This window comes from Rhinolophus sinicus, chromosome 12, assembly GCF_057876585.1.
Source record: "Rhinolophus sinicus isolate RSI-liver-muscle chromosome 12, RSI-T2T, whole genome shotgun sequence".
In the NCBI taxonomy this organism is placed as follows: Eukaryota; Metazoa; Chordata; class Mammalia; order Chiroptera; family Rhinolophidae; genus Rhinolophus; species Rhinolophus sinicus.
The window spans coordinates 29,321,490-29,343,165 of record NC_142512.1 but is presented as its reverse complement, the minus strand read 5'-3'; the positions used below and the strand labels follow the sequence as shown (position 1 = coordinate 29,343,165).

The 21,676-nt window shown below is 37.7% G+C and overlaps 1 protein-coding gene across 1 annotated transcript; it reads left to right on the top strand.

Annotated features, from left to right (window-relative positions):
* Positions 1–307: 307 nt before the first annotated feature.
* PRR11 (proline rich 11) lies at positions 308–21,427 on the top strand. Its single transcript, XM_019736315.3, has 10 exons — positions 308–511; positions 9,504–9,636; positions 11,052–11,202; positions 11,435–11,557; positions 13,785–14,054; positions 15,415–15,513; positions 15,871–15,983; positions 16,855–16,914; positions 17,001–17,097; positions 19,129–21,427. The coding sequence occupies exons 2-10, from the start codon at positions 9,509–9,511 to the stop codon at positions 19,195–19,197; spliced, it is 1,110 nt and encodes a 369-aa protein (XP_019591874.2). The 5' UTR covers positions 308–511; positions 9,504–9,508; the 3' UTR covers positions 19,198–21,427.
* The last annotated feature ends 249 nt before the right edge of the window (positions 21,428–21,676 follow it).

Sequence of the window (21,676 nt, the reverse complement as noted above, 5' to 3'; positions counted from 1 at the left end):
CCCGCCCATTGGCGACTAGGTAACGCCTCTCCGCATGAAACACCTTTTCCTGTTGGGCAAAGACACAAAACGCCGCAGGAGGATTGGCTGCTGTGCCCCCTTTTTTTTCCATTGGCTGTACCTTCAACTCTACTTTCAATTTCATAGTTAGGACTCAATAGAGAACATTGCGATTGGTGCAATCGGAAGACGAGCCACCCAATTACGCTAAGGCTTCCATAAACAGCACAGGGGAACTGACACACCTCCTTTCCTCTCCGGCTTCCCCTCCCCTTCGCTCCAACCTTTCCCCTTATTCACAGAAGCTCCTCAACTCTGATTGGCCGGAGCCTGATGCTGTCTCAGCCAATCACAAGCCATTCTGTGCTCCTACGCTTCAGGGAGAACGAATCCTGGAGAGAGCATGTCTATGATTGGTCCCTCCACGATAAGGTTTTAATTTTGAATTTTTCTTCATGGAGAGGGCGAGGCTACTGCCTAGACGACATCTAATCCCTGGGCTCTTAGACTAGTAAGTGCAGGAATATCTTGCTTTGTTACGTGGGCTCGCGTTTTCCGTAGCTGGGCCTGTTGCTGCTTGTGTTCTTACGGTTTACGGAGGTGGGGACTTTGGCGGGACTCGGGGGTGGAGATGGAACGCGGAAGAGGAGGTTTGAGGCTGGGTAAGAAGTGGTCGGCCCGATTGCGCCCCAACCATACTTCTATTTAATTAACACTCTGCAAAATATGTTTTGGAGCAAAGCATATGCCTTCCTTTTGCCTTTATGTTTTTGCTACTCAATGTGTGGTCCACAGACCACGGCATCTGAATTACTTGGGCGCTTGTTAAAAAACAAATTATCGGGCTCCACCCAGACCTACTTAATCAGAATATGCATTTCAACAACATCCCCTTGGTGATTCTTATGCACATTAAAGTTCGAGAACCTTCATTTCTTGAAAGGGGTATTACTGTGTTCCTTGATGTAGTCTTAATGTCGTCCGAAGTTCTGGAGAGTGTCAATTTAAGAAGTGTGCCCTGTTTACTATGTGCTAGACTAGGTTTTAGGGAGCTGCGATCTCTTTAGAATAAAAGAGCCAGGAACTAAAAAAGCAATACTGCACAGCATAAAACGTAAAATTAATTATAATCAAGTACCGGAAATAGCCCTATGGATGTTCAAGAATCAATTGAACTGTTAATGGAAACATAAATTGACTGAAAGCTGTTTATGGGAAAGTGTAAGAAACCGCCATAAAAATGTATTTTAGGAGGATAGAAATGCAATGCAATTGTCATTTCCTTTGTTGCCACAGCTTTGGAGGTGCCCCCTGACCAAAAGCTCTTTTCATATCACAGGGTGGAGTTTTAATAGAAGAAACAGTGCCAACTCTGGCAGAAGATTGTAATTCTTACTTTATTATTTATTGCATCTCCCTACTGAAAATAGGGTTAGACCCATCTTTTAACTATATGAAGGTGTGGTATGATTTGAAGAGCTGAAAATCTCCCTCACCAAGAGATTTTCCAGAATTTAATTGTATTAAAGCATATTCGTTAACTAAAAGAGAGAACACTTGCTATCTAACACTTAACAGGAATCATTTCTTTTAATCATTTAGTGAATGAAACATTATTTAGTACCTGATATACTTTAGGTCCTGGGGAAACAAAGATGAATAAAATTTATCCTAACCCTTGAAAAGCTCGTAATCCAGTTCAGTGACGAACATGCAAGCAAAAGAAGGATTCTAGAGCAAATGAAACCTGAAACATCACTGGAGGCAAAAATGACAAAACTAAAGTGGTCCTATTTCGAGTACATCATGAGAAGGCAGGGTTCTTTGGAAAAGACAATAATGCTGAGAAAAATAGAAAGCAGCAGAAATAGAGGAAGACCAAATATGAGATGGATTGACTCCAAAAAATAAGCCACTGGCATGAGTCTATTGGAGCTGTTCAGGGCTGTTGAAAACAGGACATGTGGACATCAGTCATTCACAGGGTTGCCCAAAGTCAGAGCCAGCTCAAGGGGTACACAACACACATGAAGTGCTATAGAAGCTCAACTGAGATGACATTTCAGCCAGTATAAATTCTATAAGGACAGTGACTATGTTAGTCTTGTTCAGAATTGTATCCCAGCACCTACCATAGTACATAGTGGATTATAAACACTCAATAAGTATCTGTGAGAAAAAGTGACAGTTTCTTGAAGGCAAAATAAGTTGACCAGGAAGAAGATAACCCTAAGCAGGGGCAAAGGCTGATAACACTATAGAAAGTATTTGGTGTTTGGTATACCTGAAGTACAAACTGCTAGTCACTAAAAAAGATGAGGCTGCAAAGGGCCATTAGAGCTAAATTGTGAAAAGCTTTGAAAGGTGTGCTAAGGAATTTGGTGTATTCAGTGGGTGATATGGAACCTTCAAATACTTTCAAGCAAGGGAATATCAGGATCATATTTTTGTTTTAAAAAACTAACTCTAGTAATAGTATAGAAACTGAATCGACAAGGAGAAAGACTGAAGGCAGGAGGATCACTGGAGGAACACTGAGATAAACCCAAGCTGAGGAACGTTTTCCAAAACAACTGTCCTGGACTCTTCAGAAGTATAAATATGAAGACAGGCAAATACTTATATAAAAATGCTGGGGAACTATTATGAATTGTTAAGAGACACTACAGTTAGATGCAATGTGGAAAGGGAAAGGAAGCAGCTATGAAGGATATTATTGAAATGATTGGGGTAATTTGAATAGGGACTGTTTATTAGATAACATCAAGGTTAAATTTCCTGATTATGATTGTGGTTTTGTAGGAGAATGTCCATGTCCATGTTAGTAAATTCAAGCTAAAGTATCTAGGAGTGAAGTATCATGATGTTTACAACTAACTCTGCTCAACCAAAAACATAAACTTACGTGTGTGTACATATATATAAACATTCATATATCACTCACCTAGATTCACCAATTGTTACCTTTCTGTAGAGGGGTGTGTATATATATCGTATGATATATAAAAGGTACCCAGTGGGATAAACCAAATTTATATAAATATATAATTATATAATGTATTTCATATGTTATATATTTTAAATATTATGTATAATGCACATTATATATTTTACACACACACCCATACAGAGAGATAACAGATAGCAATTGGTGAATCCAAGTGAATGATATATAAGTGTTTACTATATTATTCTTGTAAGTTTTCTAAAGGTTTAAAAATTTTCGGAAGAAGGGGGGAAAAGTTTTTTTTTTTTTTCAAAATAAGAAGAGTAGGGGCAAATAGACTATAGCAAAAGACAAAAACAGGGGAAAGCCCAGGAGAAAGATGGCAAAGGCAACTGAAGTTAAAGGACAGAAAGGGGAAGGATGGTAAGGAGAAGAGATAGCATGAATTATCAGAGGAATATTTCTTATTCATGTATATGAATATATGTATATAAGTGTTATCTATAATATATTTTATACTGTTCTATCCTCATTTCCTTACTTACCTTTTTTTTTTTAACCTTTTTGTAATCATGTTATGGTACAGCGTTTTTTTAATTGGCCTTAAGATCTTTTCAAAACAAGGAAGGAAATTTAAAAAACAGGAAAAATACTTCAAGTAATCATGAGCTTCTATCTAGTATTAGCAATTAGAATCCCACCTAACCCAAGAATTTGTATGTTTGAAAAAGAATTTGTGTGTCTCATTATTCTTTTGGAAAGGAGACAAGTATATGTGTTTTAACCTCAAGGAGGACTGCTATATACTCTTTCAACTGGACAGTTGTCCTCTGCAGAGTATCTAACGCTTTTAATAAAGCAATGATAATAAAACAAACCTTAGCTTGCTGAATCCACTGTCCTGTTTCAGGCAGGAATTAATGACCTTTAATTTTTGAAAGACCTGTGACTAGTTTTGAATGGAACATTAATCTAAGAATTATCTCAGACTGCATCTTTCTACCCTGACTGATGTTATATATTCTTTAAATTCTCTGCATATGCTAATTACTGTATTAATTAGAAGGCTATTAGATAAAATGACAATGCCCAGGTCTCTCTCTCTCTCTCTCTCTCTCTCTCTCTCTCTCTCTCTCTCTCTCTCTCTCTCTCTCTTTCACACACACACACACACACACACACACACACACACACACACACAGGAGAGGAGAAATATGATTTAGTTCTTAGATTTTTTTTGATTGAAAATGATCTCCAAAATGACATGCATCTGCTTGTGTAGAACTCTACAAATTTGAATGCATGGGCACTAGAACTAGAACAACCACCAGGAAAGAGCTAGAAAGAGATGGCCCAATTTCAAAAAGGCAGTATTCTGTTTTTCAAGCTAATAATACATACCAAAGGTTAACTGTCAAGGCTTATTATCGTTAGAAACAAAACAAAAAATGGCAGTCCTCTGAATCACCTCCTTATAATCCTGACTCCCACTTGCCAAAGGCAACACTTATCCACTCTTGAAATTATTTCCTCCATGTTTCGACATGACATGCTTATAATACTATTTCTTTTTTAGTTTGTTTCAAATTTAGACACTATATAAAATAGATAACTACTGATTTCTACTTTCTCTCCTTCTGTCTTCCCAATATACCTATATCATCATTTTTGGTTAAATAAACATTCACTGTTTATACTATTAAATATTGTGTAACAACAGAACATATAATGTTACTATGATTATATTTCTTGTACAACTTTTTTCCCATCCATTTTTATATACTTACTTTTTTAAGCACCTGTCACTCATTTGGCCCCAACTTTACAAAAAAAAAAAGTCAACTCTGCTTGAATGGTCAAACTCATTAGGTAATTTATCTGTTTTCTTTTTTTCCTTAGAGACATTGTTGCTGAAACCCTCTGTCACTCTTGCTCACTTCACTAGCAGTATGTGCTCTAAGCCAGGGGTCAGCAAACTACTGTTTTTATACATCTTATGAGCTAAGAATGGTTTTACAATTTGTAATCGTTGAAAAAAATCAAAAGAAGATCAATATTTTGTGACACATGAAAATTATATGAAATTCAGATTTCAGTGGCCATAAAAAAAACGAGAACATAGCTGCACTGATTTAAGTATTGTCTATGGCTGTTTTGATGCTACAGAGGCAGGGTTGAGTGGTCTTAACAGAAATCAGGTGGCTTACAAAGCCTAAAATATTTATTATCTGGCCCTTTACAGAAAATGTTTGCTGACCCCTGCCCTAGGCCTGTTTCAAAGCTGTCTTCCCGGGACTTGTGGTCACCATTACCCTGGAAATTCCCATTATTTATCTGAATTCTCTTTACACTTGACTGAAAGTTTGGCCAGGTATAGGATTCTAGGATGGAAAACATTTTCCTTCAGAATTCCGGTATTGCTGTTGAAGTCTGATGCCATTCTATTCTCAGTCCTCGATATCTAGACTGTTTTTTTTCTCTGGAAGCTTTCAGAATCCCTTTATTTTTATTGTTCTTATATGATGGCGTGCCTCAACATGAATCTTCTCTTATTCATTATACTGAGTGGACCATTTCAATCTGGAAATTCAAGTCCTTCAGTTCTAGGGAATATTTTTGTGTTGTTTATTTGATAAAAGTCTCCATTTTCTCTGTTCCCTCCTAAAACTTTTATCTTCCAAATGTTCTATGACATTTTTAAAATTGCTGCTATTTTTAATTTTTAAAAGCTTTTTCTCATCCTTCTTGTTTCCTGAATGCAATATCTAATTTTCTGAAGATATTTGTGTTTTTTTTCTTAAGTTTTCTTCTGCTTCCTGCATCTTTCCATTTCCTTTAAAATGGAAATGCTTTTTTTTTTTTTTTTTTTTTCTGTTTATTTGTGGTCTCTGTCTTTCACGTTAGAGACTTTCCTAAAATGGCTGATCTTTGGCTGGTATGTGTCAAAGGAAGGCACAAAGAGATGATTTGGAAGCTCGAAGTAGGGGAGATAGATACTAGCAAACTGTGGGCACATCAGTGGTAATTGCTCAAGGACTTGCTACTTTGGAGGGAACCCCAAATGTCAGTATTTGTAGGTCTTTTTTCTTGGGCCAGCCAATTTCCCTAGATAGGAATCTTCTGGTCTCCTGCGTGGGGGAATGAGGGGTGTGGGGGTTTGAGGCAGGGAATTAAACCTGGTAGCCTGTGTTCTGGTTGCTGAGCTGTAGAAGATTGAAAGTCTCACTTTGCAGTCCCCTATCTTGTATATGGTGATACACACATGATCCTGCTACATATGCCTGGTGGCCCAGAATTCAGCACCTCTATGGTTCAACTTCTCCAGAAAATAAACCTGGCTGTCTTTACTGGAGAGGATGTGAAAGCCAGGCAGTTGCCTGGCTGCCAGGACTGGAGGACAGACTTCAGAGGCCTATCCACCCCTTATAAAAGCTTTTAATCAATCCTATGTTAGCCCTACCCAAAACCTTCAGAGGTGCTGGGTGCCTTCAAGGCCTGAATCTTCTCAAAGTTCTGGGAATTGCCTTGCTTCCTGTTGGCTTCCCATTATTAGTTTGATGCAAAAGTCATTGCGGTTTTTGCAATTATTTTTAATCTTTTAAACCGCAGTTACTTTTGCACCAACCTAATAGCTCCCCTCCCACAGGCAGCCAAGCCTCAGCTTTCCTCTACTCTGAGTCAGTTACCACTCATCCATCTGCTTTCCCTTTTCCATAATTTAGTTTCCATATATCATCAACTGTAGTCTCTGCTCCCATTCTTTGTCCTGTGGGTTTAGGCCTTTTTTATTCCTTTATTGCCTTTTTCATGATATTTTAGAAGGGCGTAGAGTAGTAGTGTGCTAATAAATGTTTAATAAATATAGGCATAATTTTAATATAAATTTAGTGATATAAGGTAATATGTTATGATTACTATATACAATAATAAAACATATAGTACTCTTTCTTATACATTTTTATATAACTAATTGATTCTCACAGAATGCTATTGTTGATTTTTGCAGACTTCTTGTATCTGTAGTCAACCTATGGTTGCAATTTATGAACAAGTGTAGTCTTGATATGAATGTTGGTTGATATTTTCATTTACTCAATAGAGTAAGTCAAAAGCAATACACAAATATTTATGTTGGAATGCCACTTTAGTTATGTAAGGAACTTCTTTGATGAATCAGATAATAGTTTTCAAATACTAGAATAATATGCCTCGATTTTTTGTGCTGGTTCACAATGTAACAACTACAGAGAGGACACTCTTTTAAGTTTAATCTGTATTATTAACATCTTCCTCACTTTCTTAACAATCAACAAAATAATAAGTCAAGCTCTAATTTGTAGTGTTTTATAATATTTGTGGTGTAAATACTCCCAGCATGGCCAATTTTAAGTTTCCAACGTGAAGTCACTGAATGGGGAGTTGGAAAGAATTGAGCAGTTACACAGCATTCTATATATAGCATTTTCACTATATAGATATAATGCAGTAAACAACCTCAAAAGCATACATAATTATAAAATCATTAGGAAGTGATGAGTTTTACTGATTACCTTTTAAATATAAATTATCTAATTGTAAGTTTATATAATTTAATTTTCATAGTGGATGTGTTAACTGACTTTCAGACTTCCTGAAAATGTAGCAGTTGCCAATCCCAGTATACCATTGGAGTGGAGATAAAGGTATAGAGTCAATCCACCAAGCTCAACCGGAATTCCAGCTCCTTTCTAAAGTTCATTTTCATAACTTAGAGACAGATGAATATAGGGGGAAAGGGAAGCAGGAAGCCACTATATGTCAGTTTGATCTCTAACAAAACACATCAGGGGGAGAGAGAGAACCAAAGTGGGGAAAGCCGCAAGGAGGCGGATGGAAGACAAGGAATGGGGAGGTTCCCATGGAAGTCTTGGATTTTAGGGACCCCAACCAGTGAACTGTGGGCCCTGGATAGAGGTTTCCAGTGACATTTCTCCATAGAAGGTCATGGGCATGAGTTTGGAGGTTTATCTAACCTTTTTTTTTCCCCAGGCAATCACAAGATTGCTGCTTCCTCCAATTCTTTCCTAAATATCTTTATTCACAGTATTTTTATTTTGCTTTTTTTTTTTTTTCTAAATGAGTAAATTATTTAGACATCCCTTGTATTTCATCATTCCTGCTTGGCCTTCCTTCATTATTTCAGCAGGAAGAAAAAGTGATGTAATGAAGTTGAAGTCAACTGTTTTTTGGTGTGTCTCCCAAGCCTCTAAGAACAACTAAGGAAAAGGCTCTATTAATTTGAGGCCTGGCAATTAGTTCAGTGAGGGGCTGTGAAGAACCTCTACTCCTAGTAGGGCTGTTGATTTATGCACTATCACACATTGCCATTAGGGGTACCCTCTGCAAGTCCTGAGCTCTTAGAACTAACTAAGCCACTTCACAGTTTTTACAGCTCACAGTGGTGGAGGTAGGTTCTTTAGCCAGTGGAATCTGAGAGCTGAGCAAGGCTAGAGCAGCATACCAAGTGCTGGAAAGTTACTAGGTGAACAAAAGTGGAATGAATGTATAATTTAAAGGCCAGTTGTTCCTATTCAAATGTATGTGTAAAGGGAAGGAGGCCCAGCCCTTGAGACCACTTTTTAGTTCTGCTACTTGAAGAATGACATCTTTGTTCTCAGGCAGCAACAGCTAAAAACAGGGAGGGCCTCTAGAACTTGACTTCAAGCTAGCTCTAACTTAATTTTCTTCAGAAAAGGATCTGTATTAAAATATATACTAGAGAGTTTTTAAAACATGCTTTAAAATAAATGTTTTGAAACACCCATTTGTTTAGATTTGGGGTAATGGTTATTTCATTGTATGTCGCCTATTAATCTACTATTGCACCACACTATATTAGGAAGAACATGGGTTTTTGGAGACTTACAGATCTGGACTTAATACTTTATTGTATTACATTGGACAAATCATCTACTCTCTCTAAGCCTCAGTTTAATCTTATGTAAAAATAGGAATAAAAACCCTCTTCCTCAGAGATAATATCTTGCAGGATAGTGAGGATTCACTGAGAAAACGTATTGGAAGGTGCCTAATAGTAAATGGGCATTTGATAAATGGTTCATTTTCTTTCTTCCACTACAACTCCACCTATTACAGTGGATGCTCAGTAAATGTTACTGGCAAAGAAAATTTCTTTTAATCACACACCATTACCCAATGATAGCCATTTTCTGTTATAAAGAAAGGGAAATTCATTTGACTTCATGAAGAAAATCAAGTCAATGAAAACAAAATTAGACACATGAAACTAATTTTTAAATTTTCTTAAAAATTAGACAGTGATATAATGCCAAAGCCAAGGTCTCTCTAGAGATAGTTTAAATCTGGGTTTAAGTTTTTCTCCATTTCAGCATACTTCTGGGATGCTTGTAGTGACCTATTTCCTAACCAAGGTGGAAGTTGTAAGGGTGTATTCACTTTGTGATAATTCATTGAACTATACATTTAAGATTGGTGCACTTTTCTATCTATATATATTATTCTTCAATAAAAATTGTAAAAAAAAATTTTTCTACAGAAATCATGCCCAAGTTCAAGCAACGAAGAAGAAAGCTAAAGGCCAAAGCAAAAAGATTATTCAAAAAAAAAGAAGCCTCTCACTTTCAGTCCAAGCTAATTACACCTCCCCCTCCACCACCCTCACCAGAAAGGTAAGGCATAATGTGGAACAGAGAAAATATTAAAAATCCCATCAGTTCAGGGAAAAGTTACTAGGTGTTAGCAAATGAAAATATAGAATGCCCAGTTAAATTTGAATTTCAGATAAACAATGAATATTTCTTTAGTATTATTCCACACAACATTTGCAATACATATTCTAAAAATGATTCATCCTTTATCAGAAATTAAATTTTAACTGAACATCCTGAATTTTGTGTGGCAACCATAGTTTAAGAGTTCTAACGAAGTGAAAATCAAGGAATTGTGTTGGAAGTGCACAGTAGTTTCACTTTTCCTAGTCAATTTAATCTCATAAATTTGGTACCTACATTATGAAAGAGAGGTATAAGACTAGAATTTAAATCTCAGTTTTGGTAAAGTTTGGTCACCTATTCTCTGGAACTCTTAAGTTCTAGGAATCCAAAGGTTCTAGCTGTCACAATAACATACTTTATACATTTTGTTGTTATAGCTCTTTTTACAGGAAAAAAATTAAAACAAACAGTCCCTCAAAAAGCAGTAATCATGATGTCACCATTGACTCTATCTCCCCTGAATATTGAGAAAGCCCCCTAACTGGTCTTCCTGCTCCTGCCCTGGCCTCCTCTGTAGTATATTTCAGCACAGCAGCAGCAGGACCAAGGCTATTCAAATAATGTCATATTGCTCCTCTGCTTAAAAGTCTTCAATGTCTTCCTCTCTCTGAGTAGAAATTGAAGTTTTTGGTATGATCTGACTCTGACATTATTTATCTTCCCTTCAGTTTCTCCAGCCAAGTCATCCTGGCTTCCTTGCCATTCATTCCTCAGATGAGCTTCCACCTGGGGCCTTTGCACTTAGTATTGCCCCTGCCTGGAACACTTTTTTCACAGATATTTGCACTGCTAGCTTCTTTACTTCCTTTAGGTTTTTTTCTCAAAAGTGACCTTCTCAGGGAGACTTTTCCTGGCTACCCTATCTAAAATTTCACCTCCACCCAACATTTCACATTCTTCCTCTCTTGCTTTATCTTTTTCTCCTTAGCATTTATTCACTAGCAACCCATATATGTATGTATGTTAGTTAGTTAGTTAGTTAATTCGTTAGTTAGTTGGTCAGTTAGTTATAGTTACCTTTCTTCCATGAGACTGTAAATTTCATGAGGGCAAGGTCTTTGTCTGTTTTGTTCATTATTGAATCCCTGATGCCTATTTATTTACTATTTTGTTTATTTTATTTAATTTATCACTATTTATTTACTCAACAAATATTTGTTGCTTAAGTGAATCCCAGAAATCTAGAGTTTAATGAAGAATTTGGCTTTAAGTAGTCTCTGTTCCTAACTCATGCTATAAAACTAGCTTGTTTAATTAGAGGCTATTCCACTCAATAGTTTTAGATTTATTTTGTTTTGTTTTTCTTTCAGAGTGGTAATTCCTTCAACAGATACATCCCTTAGCAGAAGCTGGCTAAGATCATCCTGGAACTTCAAATTTCCTAGTATCAAAGATGCAGTAAAAGTTTGGACAAATCGAATATGGTCCATATGCAACTGGTGTCAGAACTGCATAGCCCAGGTATGGGTTTGACATAGATGTTTTCAACAATACAGGATGTGTGTGTGTGTTCACATATGTATGCCTTCAACTCAGCACAGCACGTAGACTAAGCTCAGATAAAATGAAGTTATGGGGTCATGTCTGCCTTTGTTTCTATAAAACATACATCAAAACACTTTCTTATCCTTTTTTCTTGTCCTTATCATCATATTGCTCCTCAGAGTCAGGCTTGTGTGTTTTTGAATTGCAGAGCTTAGAAGTACTGAAAGTCACCATCTTTCCATCCCGTTTCTGCCACCGAGAACTTCATAGTCTAAAACAACGGTTTTGCATTTTGGAAAGTGAATTACATAAGCTCCAGGAAGCACTAAAGGTTGGTATTGTCAAATAAAACACAAATATGGAATTCGGTGCAGAGGGGAAGGGTTGTCCTCCATAGGAATTTCAATGTGCTTCTACCAGAAGCAGGAATGGCTATAGGCAAATGCTACTCCTAGACCTGTTTGTCCTCAGATCTACTCCTTAAAATTTAGAGGCTCTGTTCCATATTGCAGGGGTGCTGACCCCTGCAGGCTGTATTTCCCAAGCTCCATGTCACCTGGCTCCTGGTTGTGCTTTGCTAATGGGAGACACTGATGAGAGATTAGAGGATGGGAGAAGACAGGGATGTCATTCTCTGTGTTGGACAATTTCTCCAGCAATAGTTGTATTTATCTCCCTGACTCCAGCTCCCACAAAGTAAGTCTACCATGTTTCTTGATTCTCTGAGTTAACCTAGCTCCAGAGATCTGGTTCGACTGCTCTTCCCTTGTTCTTCCAGCCTCAGGGTATTTGTGGCTTTCTGCCGTTGCTAATCTTTGGACTGCCTCACTCTCCCCTGTGTGCTTCTGAACTCTTCCATCAACAGTGGATCCAACTGCCTACATTATATTCCCACTCTTTGAAATACTCAGGGTGTTTTTATTTTCATGACTGATAGAGGCAGAAAAAAAAGTGTGAATCTCCAAACTCTCCTAAGCAAGGCTCCTATTCTCAACATCCAAAACTCAAAGAATAAATATTGTGCCCATTGGTTTGGAGAGAAGCTTCTGGGATTACATCCATGCTCCCAGAATTTGTACCTCAATATGAACTAGCCAGAGGAGGAGAGACAAATCACCTCACTCCTCTAGGCCTCAGTTTCATCATCTATAAAATAGGAATGATACCATCTGTAGTGGGCTGAATGATGGCCCGCAAAAAGATCTATCCAAGTCGTAATCCATGGAACTTGTAAATATTACTGTATTGGGAGAAACAGGTCTTTACAGATAAAATTAAGGATTCTGAGATGAGGAGATCATCCGGTGTTATCTGAGTGGACCCTAACTCCAATGGCAAATGTCTTTACACAAGAGGCACACAGAGCAGAACACACAGAAAAGGAGGAGCAGTGGGATCACAGAGGCAAAGACTGGAATGATGCAGCCTCCAAGTAGTAATGCCAGTAGCTACCAGAAGCTAGAAGAGGCAAGGAACAGATTCTTCTCTCGAGCCCTGCTGACACCTTGATTTTGGACTTCTGGGCTACAGCAGTGAAAAAATGAATTTTGATTTTAAACCACCATGTTTGTGATAATGTGTTAAAGCAGCCACAGGAAACTAATATGCCATCTTACTGCATGGGGGATTTTTTGTGTTCATTTCCTAGGGCTGCCATAACAAAGTAACATGGACTGGGTAGCTTCTACAGCAGAAATTTATTTTCTCAGTGTTCTGGAGGCTAGAAGTCTAAGACCCAGGGACTGGCAGGGTTTGTTTTTTTCTGAGGCCTCTCTCCTTGGCTTGCGTTTTCACTGGGTCCTCAAGTTGTCTTTTCTCTGTTCATGCCCATCCCTGGTGTCTCTTCTGTGTGTTCAAACTTCCTTTTTTTATAAGGACACCAGTCAGACTGGATTAGAGCCCACCCTGACAGCCTTATTTTAAATTAATCACTCTGAAAAGACCCCATCTCCAAATACATCCTGAGGTACTGAGGGTTAAAACTTCAACATATGATTTGGGGGTGGAGGTACACAATTCAGTCCAGACAGTCATGTTCTAGCCCCTTGGCCTGTTTATCAGCTCCTTGAATATACTACATTCTTGGCTGCATTAAGTATTTTTCCCTCTGCTAGGAACTCTCTTCCCCCAGTCCTTATTTCCCTTCACCTGGTAAATCTCAATTCATCTTTAGATCATGGCTAAATGTCATTCGCCGGCCTTCTCACTATTCATCTTCAGACTACACACTTCATTGCTCTTACTGAATTATTAGTAGTTTTGTTTTGAGTGTAGTTGTGTATGTTTAATGTCTGTCTTCCTCACCAGACTGTGAGCTCCTTAGATGACAAAGGTACTCACATTGTACCCAAAAGGCCTGGCATGTAACACACTTAAAACACATGCATGGGTGACTGAAAGGATGGATGGATGAGCCTGTGAGAAATGAGAAAATATTATGAAGCACATGGTATACATGCCAAGAAAGCAGTCAACACACAGTAGCTGTTGAATGATTCTCAGCTGCAAGAACCCGATTAATCTGTTATTCCTTTGCCAAAAATAATGTCTTGTTTCAGGCTCTCTCAGAACATTCTTCCTGTCCAAGCTGCGGTCAAAAGTGTTACAGGAGCGGTGAACTTCGTCTTGTGCCTGCCTGTGCTCTAACCACCGCTGGAGAATCCGGGGCTGTACTTCCTCCCACGCTGCTGCCACCCGCTGACCATCTCCGAGCTCCTGCACCACCGCCTCCACCACCTCCACCCCCTCCACCTCCTCCTCTGCCCCCACCTGCACCTCTGATCGCTCCTTTGCTGATTAGAAAATCCAATCTCCCTAAAGCGCTTGAGGTAAAAAAAAAAAAAAAAAGAATCTAAAGGTGTGGTTTGGTCAGTATGTATTGGAGTAGTAAAGCTAGGTCTCCTTGTAAGGCTGGGCTAAAGGCTTTGACAGAAATGCTATATTTTGTTATGATTTACGTAGCGTAATTATGTTAGTTAATGTGTTTGTAAAAACTCTGTCCCCTGGAAACTCAATGAAAGCTAGATTTAGGAATTAAAGTTGTTGGGTTTTTGGGTGTTTTTTTTTTTTAAGGATAAATTAATAAAACCTAGTAGAGTGGAAAACCTCCCTAGGAAACCAAATTATGAACAGAAGATGGCTTAGTGAGTGAACTCAGAATAAAAACAGTTGGCAGATCCTAAAGTAGAATGTCATTAGGCTGGAGAATCAGTCTCCATTAGATTTACTTATTTGCCAACGGGACCAGAATATTTGTGAATCAGTAAGATAGGCATGACCCTGTTTAAAAATCTGCTGAATTGTCTCTGTAGATACATTTATTCTAAAATGGCTGAGTTAAATCCAGAGCCTATTGTTATATTTGCCCTAATCTCTCTGACTACCCTTTTAGGTAGTTCACATAAAACTTCACTTTGATTTGAGGAACTCCTTCAACTTCTATCTTGCTATAATGACTCCTGAGGAAGATGCAGGGAACGAGCCCATTTCTTATTCTTGAAGCCATACCTTTTTAATGACTACTTTTAATAGCCTTAGCATCCATGGATACTGAAAACAGGATCATTCTTGGTAGATGTAAAGAATTTAATAGGTTCCTAGGGTAAATAAAAGTTAACTTTTAAATCCAAGTCTTAAAAACTAGATTTGGGGAGCCAGCCCAGTGGCTCAGGCAGTTAGAACTCCATGCTCCTAACTCCGAAGGCTGCCAGTTTGATTCCCATGTGGGCTAGTGGGCTCTCAACCACAAGGTTGCCGGTTCAATTCCTCGAGTCCCACAAGTGATGGTGGGCTCTGCCCCCTGCAACTAAGATTGAACACGGCACCTTGAGCTGAGCTGCCGCTGAGCTCCCAGATGGCCCAGTTGGATGGAGCGCATCCTCTCAACCACAAGGTTGCCGGTTCAATTCCTCAAGTCCCGCAAGGGATGGTGGGCTGCACCCCCTGCAACTAGCAATGGCAACTGGACTTGGAGCTGAACGGCACCCTCCACAACTAAGATTGAAAGGACAACAACTTGGCTTGGAAAAAAGTCCTAGAAGTACACACTGTTCCCCAATAAAAGTCCTTTTCCCCTTCCCCAATAAAATCTTTAAAAAACAACAACAACAAAAAAAGCTAGATTTGGATTTGCATTTGACAGGGTATCCTGGTTCCAAATTGAACTCTAATCTCTCTATGTATTTTAAGGCTAGACCGCTAAAAAAAGATGGACCCATGCAGATAACAGTGAAAGACCTACTGGCTGTGAAATTAAAGAAAACACAGAGTTTTGATGAAAGGACGAAGGTAAGATGTCACTGACCATACACATAGTCTTTTAGCTATTAACCTACTTGTCTCTTTATGGAAACAAAATATAAGTCTTATGTGTAGAAGCCATTCCAAGGTAAGTATTTGATGTCTTATTCATGTAGTTGTGGATCTTCTCAACAAAATGTGTGGATCCCAAATGTGCAGTTATATCTACCAACCATTAGTCTGAAGAGGCAGAGACATACTTTGAAGCTTTGGAATAAAAGCTGAGTAGAATAGTGGATATACATTACACATATTCAGTAGTCAAATATTGATTGCTTTATCATATTTACATTTTGAATGATATTTTTAATGTATTTTTAATAATGTCTCATTTTGCAATTAAAGCTTGTTCCATCACCAAAGGCCCGGAATCCACTAGTAACGGTCTCTGATTTGCAACGTGTTACCCTGAAGCCCAACTCCAAAGTGTCATCAACTCGAGTCACAAATGTCTTAATGTAAGGAATTGCACAGTGTTATGCTTTACCACTACTTAAAAGAATGATTTTTTTTGCCTATTCCTAACATTTAAAGTTATATATGCTCATTGTACAAAAATTGGTAACTACAGAAAAGTTTAAAGAAGAAAACCAAAATCATCCAAATAAACATGTCATTGGAGATAGCTACTATTAACATACTGTTATTTATCGTTCTGATCTTTTTCTAAGCATATACTCTATTGTTTATTATAGATATACCACTGACTTAATAACAGATTTTGGGGGAGAAAAGAAACAATATCAAGAATTTTAGTCAATTATGCCTCAATTTAAATAAAATTTTAAAGCAGCTAGATTTACGAAATAATAAAATGTGTAAACTAGTATGTCTTAGAATCAAGGAAATATAATGTGGGGTGTATACCTGTGTATAATCATATTGTAGATACAGTTTATGGCTCTTCCCATTTCGTGTGTCATGAGCTTTCCCCCATCATATTAAAAAATAGTTTAAACCATCACTTTGACTTCTTCAATACATACAGTTTTGTTATATGTCAATTTCATACATAAACTCCTGTTTTGAGACATTTAGTTGTTTATGAGTTTTAATAACTATAACTCTTCAGTGAACATCTTTGTCCTTCACCTATGTGCATCGCTGAGTTTTTCCCTGAGTTGGATTCTTATACATGTAATTGCTAAGTCAAAAAGTATTGCTTGTAAGGATTATGTCACCGCATGCTCCTATCAACGTCTACTGCTATTTTTTTAATGTACCAAATAGAACTACTTTCTAGGATGTTGCCTATAAAAATGACTGCTTTGCTTTGTGAAAAATGATAAAATCTAGTAAACTCTAACTTTTATGTCTTTATTTTATCAGTACTCCTGGTAAAAGTCAGATAGATCTGCGGAAACTACTTAGAAAAGTCGATGTAGAAAGGTAATAAATACACTCTTATCTTTATGCTAAATCTATTTGATAATTGGCATAAAGTGCAGTTTCTAATATTTTCATTACCTTTGCAGGAGCCCAGGTGGGACCCCACTTACCAATAAAGAAAATATGGAAACAGGAATTGGACTCACGCCAGTAATGACCCGAGCATTGAGGAGAAAGTTTCAGGTAAGCCTTTAGAAAAAAAAAAAAAATGTAGTTTCTTGTCTTCAAAATCATTTATTTAGCTTTCTTAATAATAATAATAATTTTTAAATGGTACCTTATGCTTCACCATATACTTTCATATTTAGGATTCATAAAATTCTGTGAGATAGTGAGCATTATCATCTCCACTTAGCAATGAATGTCTGGTTTTTTAAATTCCTTTATTAAGTATTTAGTAAACACTTCCTATATGCCAGGCAATGTGCTAGAGTACCAGGGACATAGTGGTAAGCAAAAACAGGCACAGATCTACTGTCTTGGAGTTTTCAGTCTAGTGGGGAAAATAGATGTTAATCAAATAATCACGTATTTGTATAATTTTACACCGAAGTAAGTGTTGTAAAGGAAAGTAACAGGGTTCTGTGGGAACCGATAGAGGAACTTGATCTAGCCTCAATAATTTAGGGAGAAATCTCCTAGAATGTGCTGAGGTGAGACTTGGAGGATGAATAGGCATTAATTAGGAAAAGTACCTATGGGGTATGGGGGTGGGCCCACCAAGGATGTCAGGGAGGAAAGGGTTCCGGACAAAAAGAGCAGCATGTGAGAAGGTCTCATGGTGGGAGAGATCAGGGCCTATCAGAGGAACCGAAAAGTGGCCAGTGGGGCTGTAATAGAGAGAGCAACTTTGACACGGGTGAAAGACAAGGAGGGATATATAGATAGGAGTCAGATCAGGCAGAGTTGATAGGAAAAGGTCTTGGCGGCTTTTTTCTTTACCACCTACATATATGACTCACACATCAAAATCCAGGACATCAGCTCACTTTGTGTGATTTCTTCCAAATCCTGTTCGTCTTGGTCGTCTCCCTGATCACTTCTATTATTGGATCTGAGAAGAACAGCCATCCTTCTGCCACCCTAGCTAGAGTGCTGGGACACAGGGCTGCTGGCCCTTTTGGCTATGAGGCTTACATTTCTGTCTCCCTCTGGCAGCAGACACACACCACAGACTCCACTGCTGGCAGTTCCACCGCAACACTGTCGTCCCTTTGTTCCCTCGTTAAGCATCAGTGCCTTTTGCAGGACAGCTTGGTTTCCCTCTTCCCAGTTCAACGTGGTCCTTAGCTCTGTACAGCCATCTTTGGGGGTATGGCCAGATTCCTCTTTCCTCCTTTTGGAGCTTCCAATAGGAGTCTATACCCAGATCACATTCCTTGGTGACCACTGATTGTGAAGGGCAGGGGCAGAGGGCAGAGGCCTCACTGAAGGACTAAGCCCCTTCCTTTCCTTGTTCAGTTCTAGGATTCTGTTTGTCCCAGCCCCACAACTACTATAGTGGGCTAGGTAGCTTGGAAAGAAATGAAAATAAATTAATAAAATTTACAATAATTAATAACTAATTAATAAAACCACATATTGAACAACATCAAAAATCACAGGTAAGACCTATGCTATATGTTGTGCTCCCTAATATCCACTTATTAGGAGGATGTCTAGTAAAAGCTGTTGTTACACATAGAATGACTTTTCCGACCTAGTTCTTAGGCTTCCTTTTTCCTTTAACTCTGAAGCAACTCTATTAGTTCGGTTTTACCTTTGGCTGCAGGTAACAGAAAACTGACTACAGTAGCTTAACCAGCTGGGGGCTTCTTTTTCTTACCTGCATATTTCTTTAAAAAGCAGGCAGCCCATAAGTGGCACAGCTGTTTCACCATCTCGTCTCTGCTCTTCTGTCCTGAGTGTGTGGCTTTGATCATGGGGCAGAAGGGCTGCACTTGCTGAAGCCTCAGTCTACATTCTAGGCAAGATAAGGAGAAGGGCAAAGGACCAAAGGGTATATTGGCTAAGCTACCCCTCATCTCTTTAAACAGGCGCTATCCAGGAACTTCTGATTATTATCAGGGAAGGGTAGAAAAGTAGATTTTAGAATCTGGATGCGTTGATGCCTTGCACAAAATCTGGGTTCTGTTAGTGAGGAAGAAGGAGAGCTGTGTTGACCACAGGAACATAATTCACATTATAACTAGAACCTTGTTTTTATTTTCATAGCTGGCTCACCCTAGAAGCCCAACTCAAACTCTGCCACTTTCTACAAGTGGCTTTGATGAACAAAACTGATGCCAACTCTGCCTGAATCCATGTGATTGATGGGCCATAAAATATACAGATAAAATCCACCCCAATCCTTTTTTATTTTTTTAATGTAGTAGGGTATGTATAAATAATTATATGAATATATAATTCCATATAAAGAATTAAAGTATTAATTAAATTAAAGGAGCTTGTACATACTGTGGTATAAATTGGGTATTTGGATATTTCTAGTTTGCATGATCAATAAGAAAATAGAACAGAAAATACAATCTCCAAAACAATTTTTATCCTGGAATTACCCAATTTAGTGTTGTTCAGATTTAACTAGATAACTCTAATTTGTACTCTGTAAGTGCAGTTTTGACATTAAGGTACTAACCTAGTTCCCATTCATCTTGGGTATTCTTGGGTAATTGAAAAGAAAAGTATTTCGCCTGTAAAGTTCATGCATTTATTAAGTGCTACAAACTTGATCAATAAAAAAGGCCCTCCAGATTTGATTTCTGTTCACTATAAATAATTAAGAGGTAAAACCATTCTCCATCCAAACCCAACTATTTTCCAAAAGGATTAGAAGCAAAAGATCCAATATGACCTTAAAAATTAAAATGTATCATTTCTAGCGTCTTAGGTAGGTGGCTATATCTGGCTCACTGAAGTCTAAGGTGCTTGTTATTTTGATGTCTGTTGGCCACATGCATGCAGCTAAATATAAACTTCATGAAGACTTCAACATGAGACCTGTATTTTCCACAGTGCACTGCCAAGGATTCTCTAAGTTCCATAGTAGGTTCACTTGTAGAACCAGATTCCCTGTCCTCAATACTGTATTAACTCAATAATAGTAATAATGCACACCTGACTGGATTTTTATTCTTTCCTGCCAATCCAGGGTTGCCAAATTTAGCAAATATAAATACATGACATCCAATCAAATTTGAATTTCAGATAAGCGACAAATAACATTTAAGTATAAATATGTCCCATGATACAATGAATAATTTGTTTAGTTTAAGTATGTCCCAAATATTGCATGGGATATATTTATAATACAAAAATTATTCATTGTTGACTTGGAATTTAAATTTAATTGGGCATCCTATACTTCATTTGGCTGCCCTATCAGTCAGTCCCCTACAACGTTGCCAAGTATTTCTGGGAGCCCCCAGTTTGTCAGACATGTCTACTTAGCAGTGGCCAGTACTATAGTTTCAGCCAGGATCCGTCACTAATGTGCTTAGTATCCTGGAGCAAGGGGAACTCTCGTTAGGGTGAGTGTGACTGAAGGCACAGGAGTAGCTTTGATGCTGGTAACCTCCACTGCAGTTCCAGGAATAAGGATAGCAGTGTTTCATGGAGAGGAAACGAGGGGTTTCAGGTCTTCAGTGTACTTTGTAGCCTGAAAGGATGCAGCCACTTAGATGATGACATCCTTGAAATATCCCTTGGTTAGCTTAAGCTAAAAAGCTATTTTAGCAATTTCCCAGAAATGCCTATATTTCCACAGATAAATATTGCTTTGAGATGCCAAATAGTATTATAAAAATCACCAGACTGCAAAGCAGACCTGGGGACACTGTTTTGTTTTTATGAGACCCACATCTATGTTTACAGCACATTTATGGATAATAATTAAACGGATAATGAAGTTAAGAAACATAGGTGCTTCTAGTAAGTTTTGTTTTTAAACCTGCTACCATGTTTCCCCAAAAATAAGACCTAGCCGGACAATCAGCTCTAATGCATCTTTTGGGGCAAAAATTAATATAAGACATGGTCTTATTTTACTATAAGATCGGGTCTTATATATAATATAAGACCGGGTCTTATATTAATTTTTGCTCCAAAAGACACATTAGAGCTGATTGTCCGGCTAGGTCTTATTTTGGGGGAAACAGTGTAGCTATATTTATATTATGTATGAATAAAGGGAATGATCACTGAGACTAAAGCAATTGAATATTTGTACAGAATGTTTTATGGGGCACTTATAATGTTTATAATATTAATAAAACACTTTGTACTATATCAGTTTAAATGATTTGATGATTAGATCATTCCTGTGGAATAAAGGTTCATTTAAAAAATGATATAGAAATCCTATGGTAAACATTTGTAAAGCTGCTATTGCCATTGTACCACTATTAAAATGTGTTCTGCCTTGCATCATTTACTAGTTTTTAATGACAGATTTTATATTGTACCCATTTGAGAATCCTGTAAATGCTATGTTTTCATTAAACTGTTGCTGATCTTATGCTTCCAATGTTTATTTGGAGACTGAAGGACAACCAAAGAATATAAACAACCAAATTACATCTGCTTATGTTTTTAAATAAAAAGCAATTTTTAAAAAAATCTTTGTTTTTTCTCTTTTTTAAAATGTTTTTTACTATATAGCACATACAAAAAAGTGCATAAAACATAAACATATAAATTAACAAATCATACAGCAAGCATTCATATAACCACCAAGAAAGAGACATTGTAAGTGTCTTTAGAA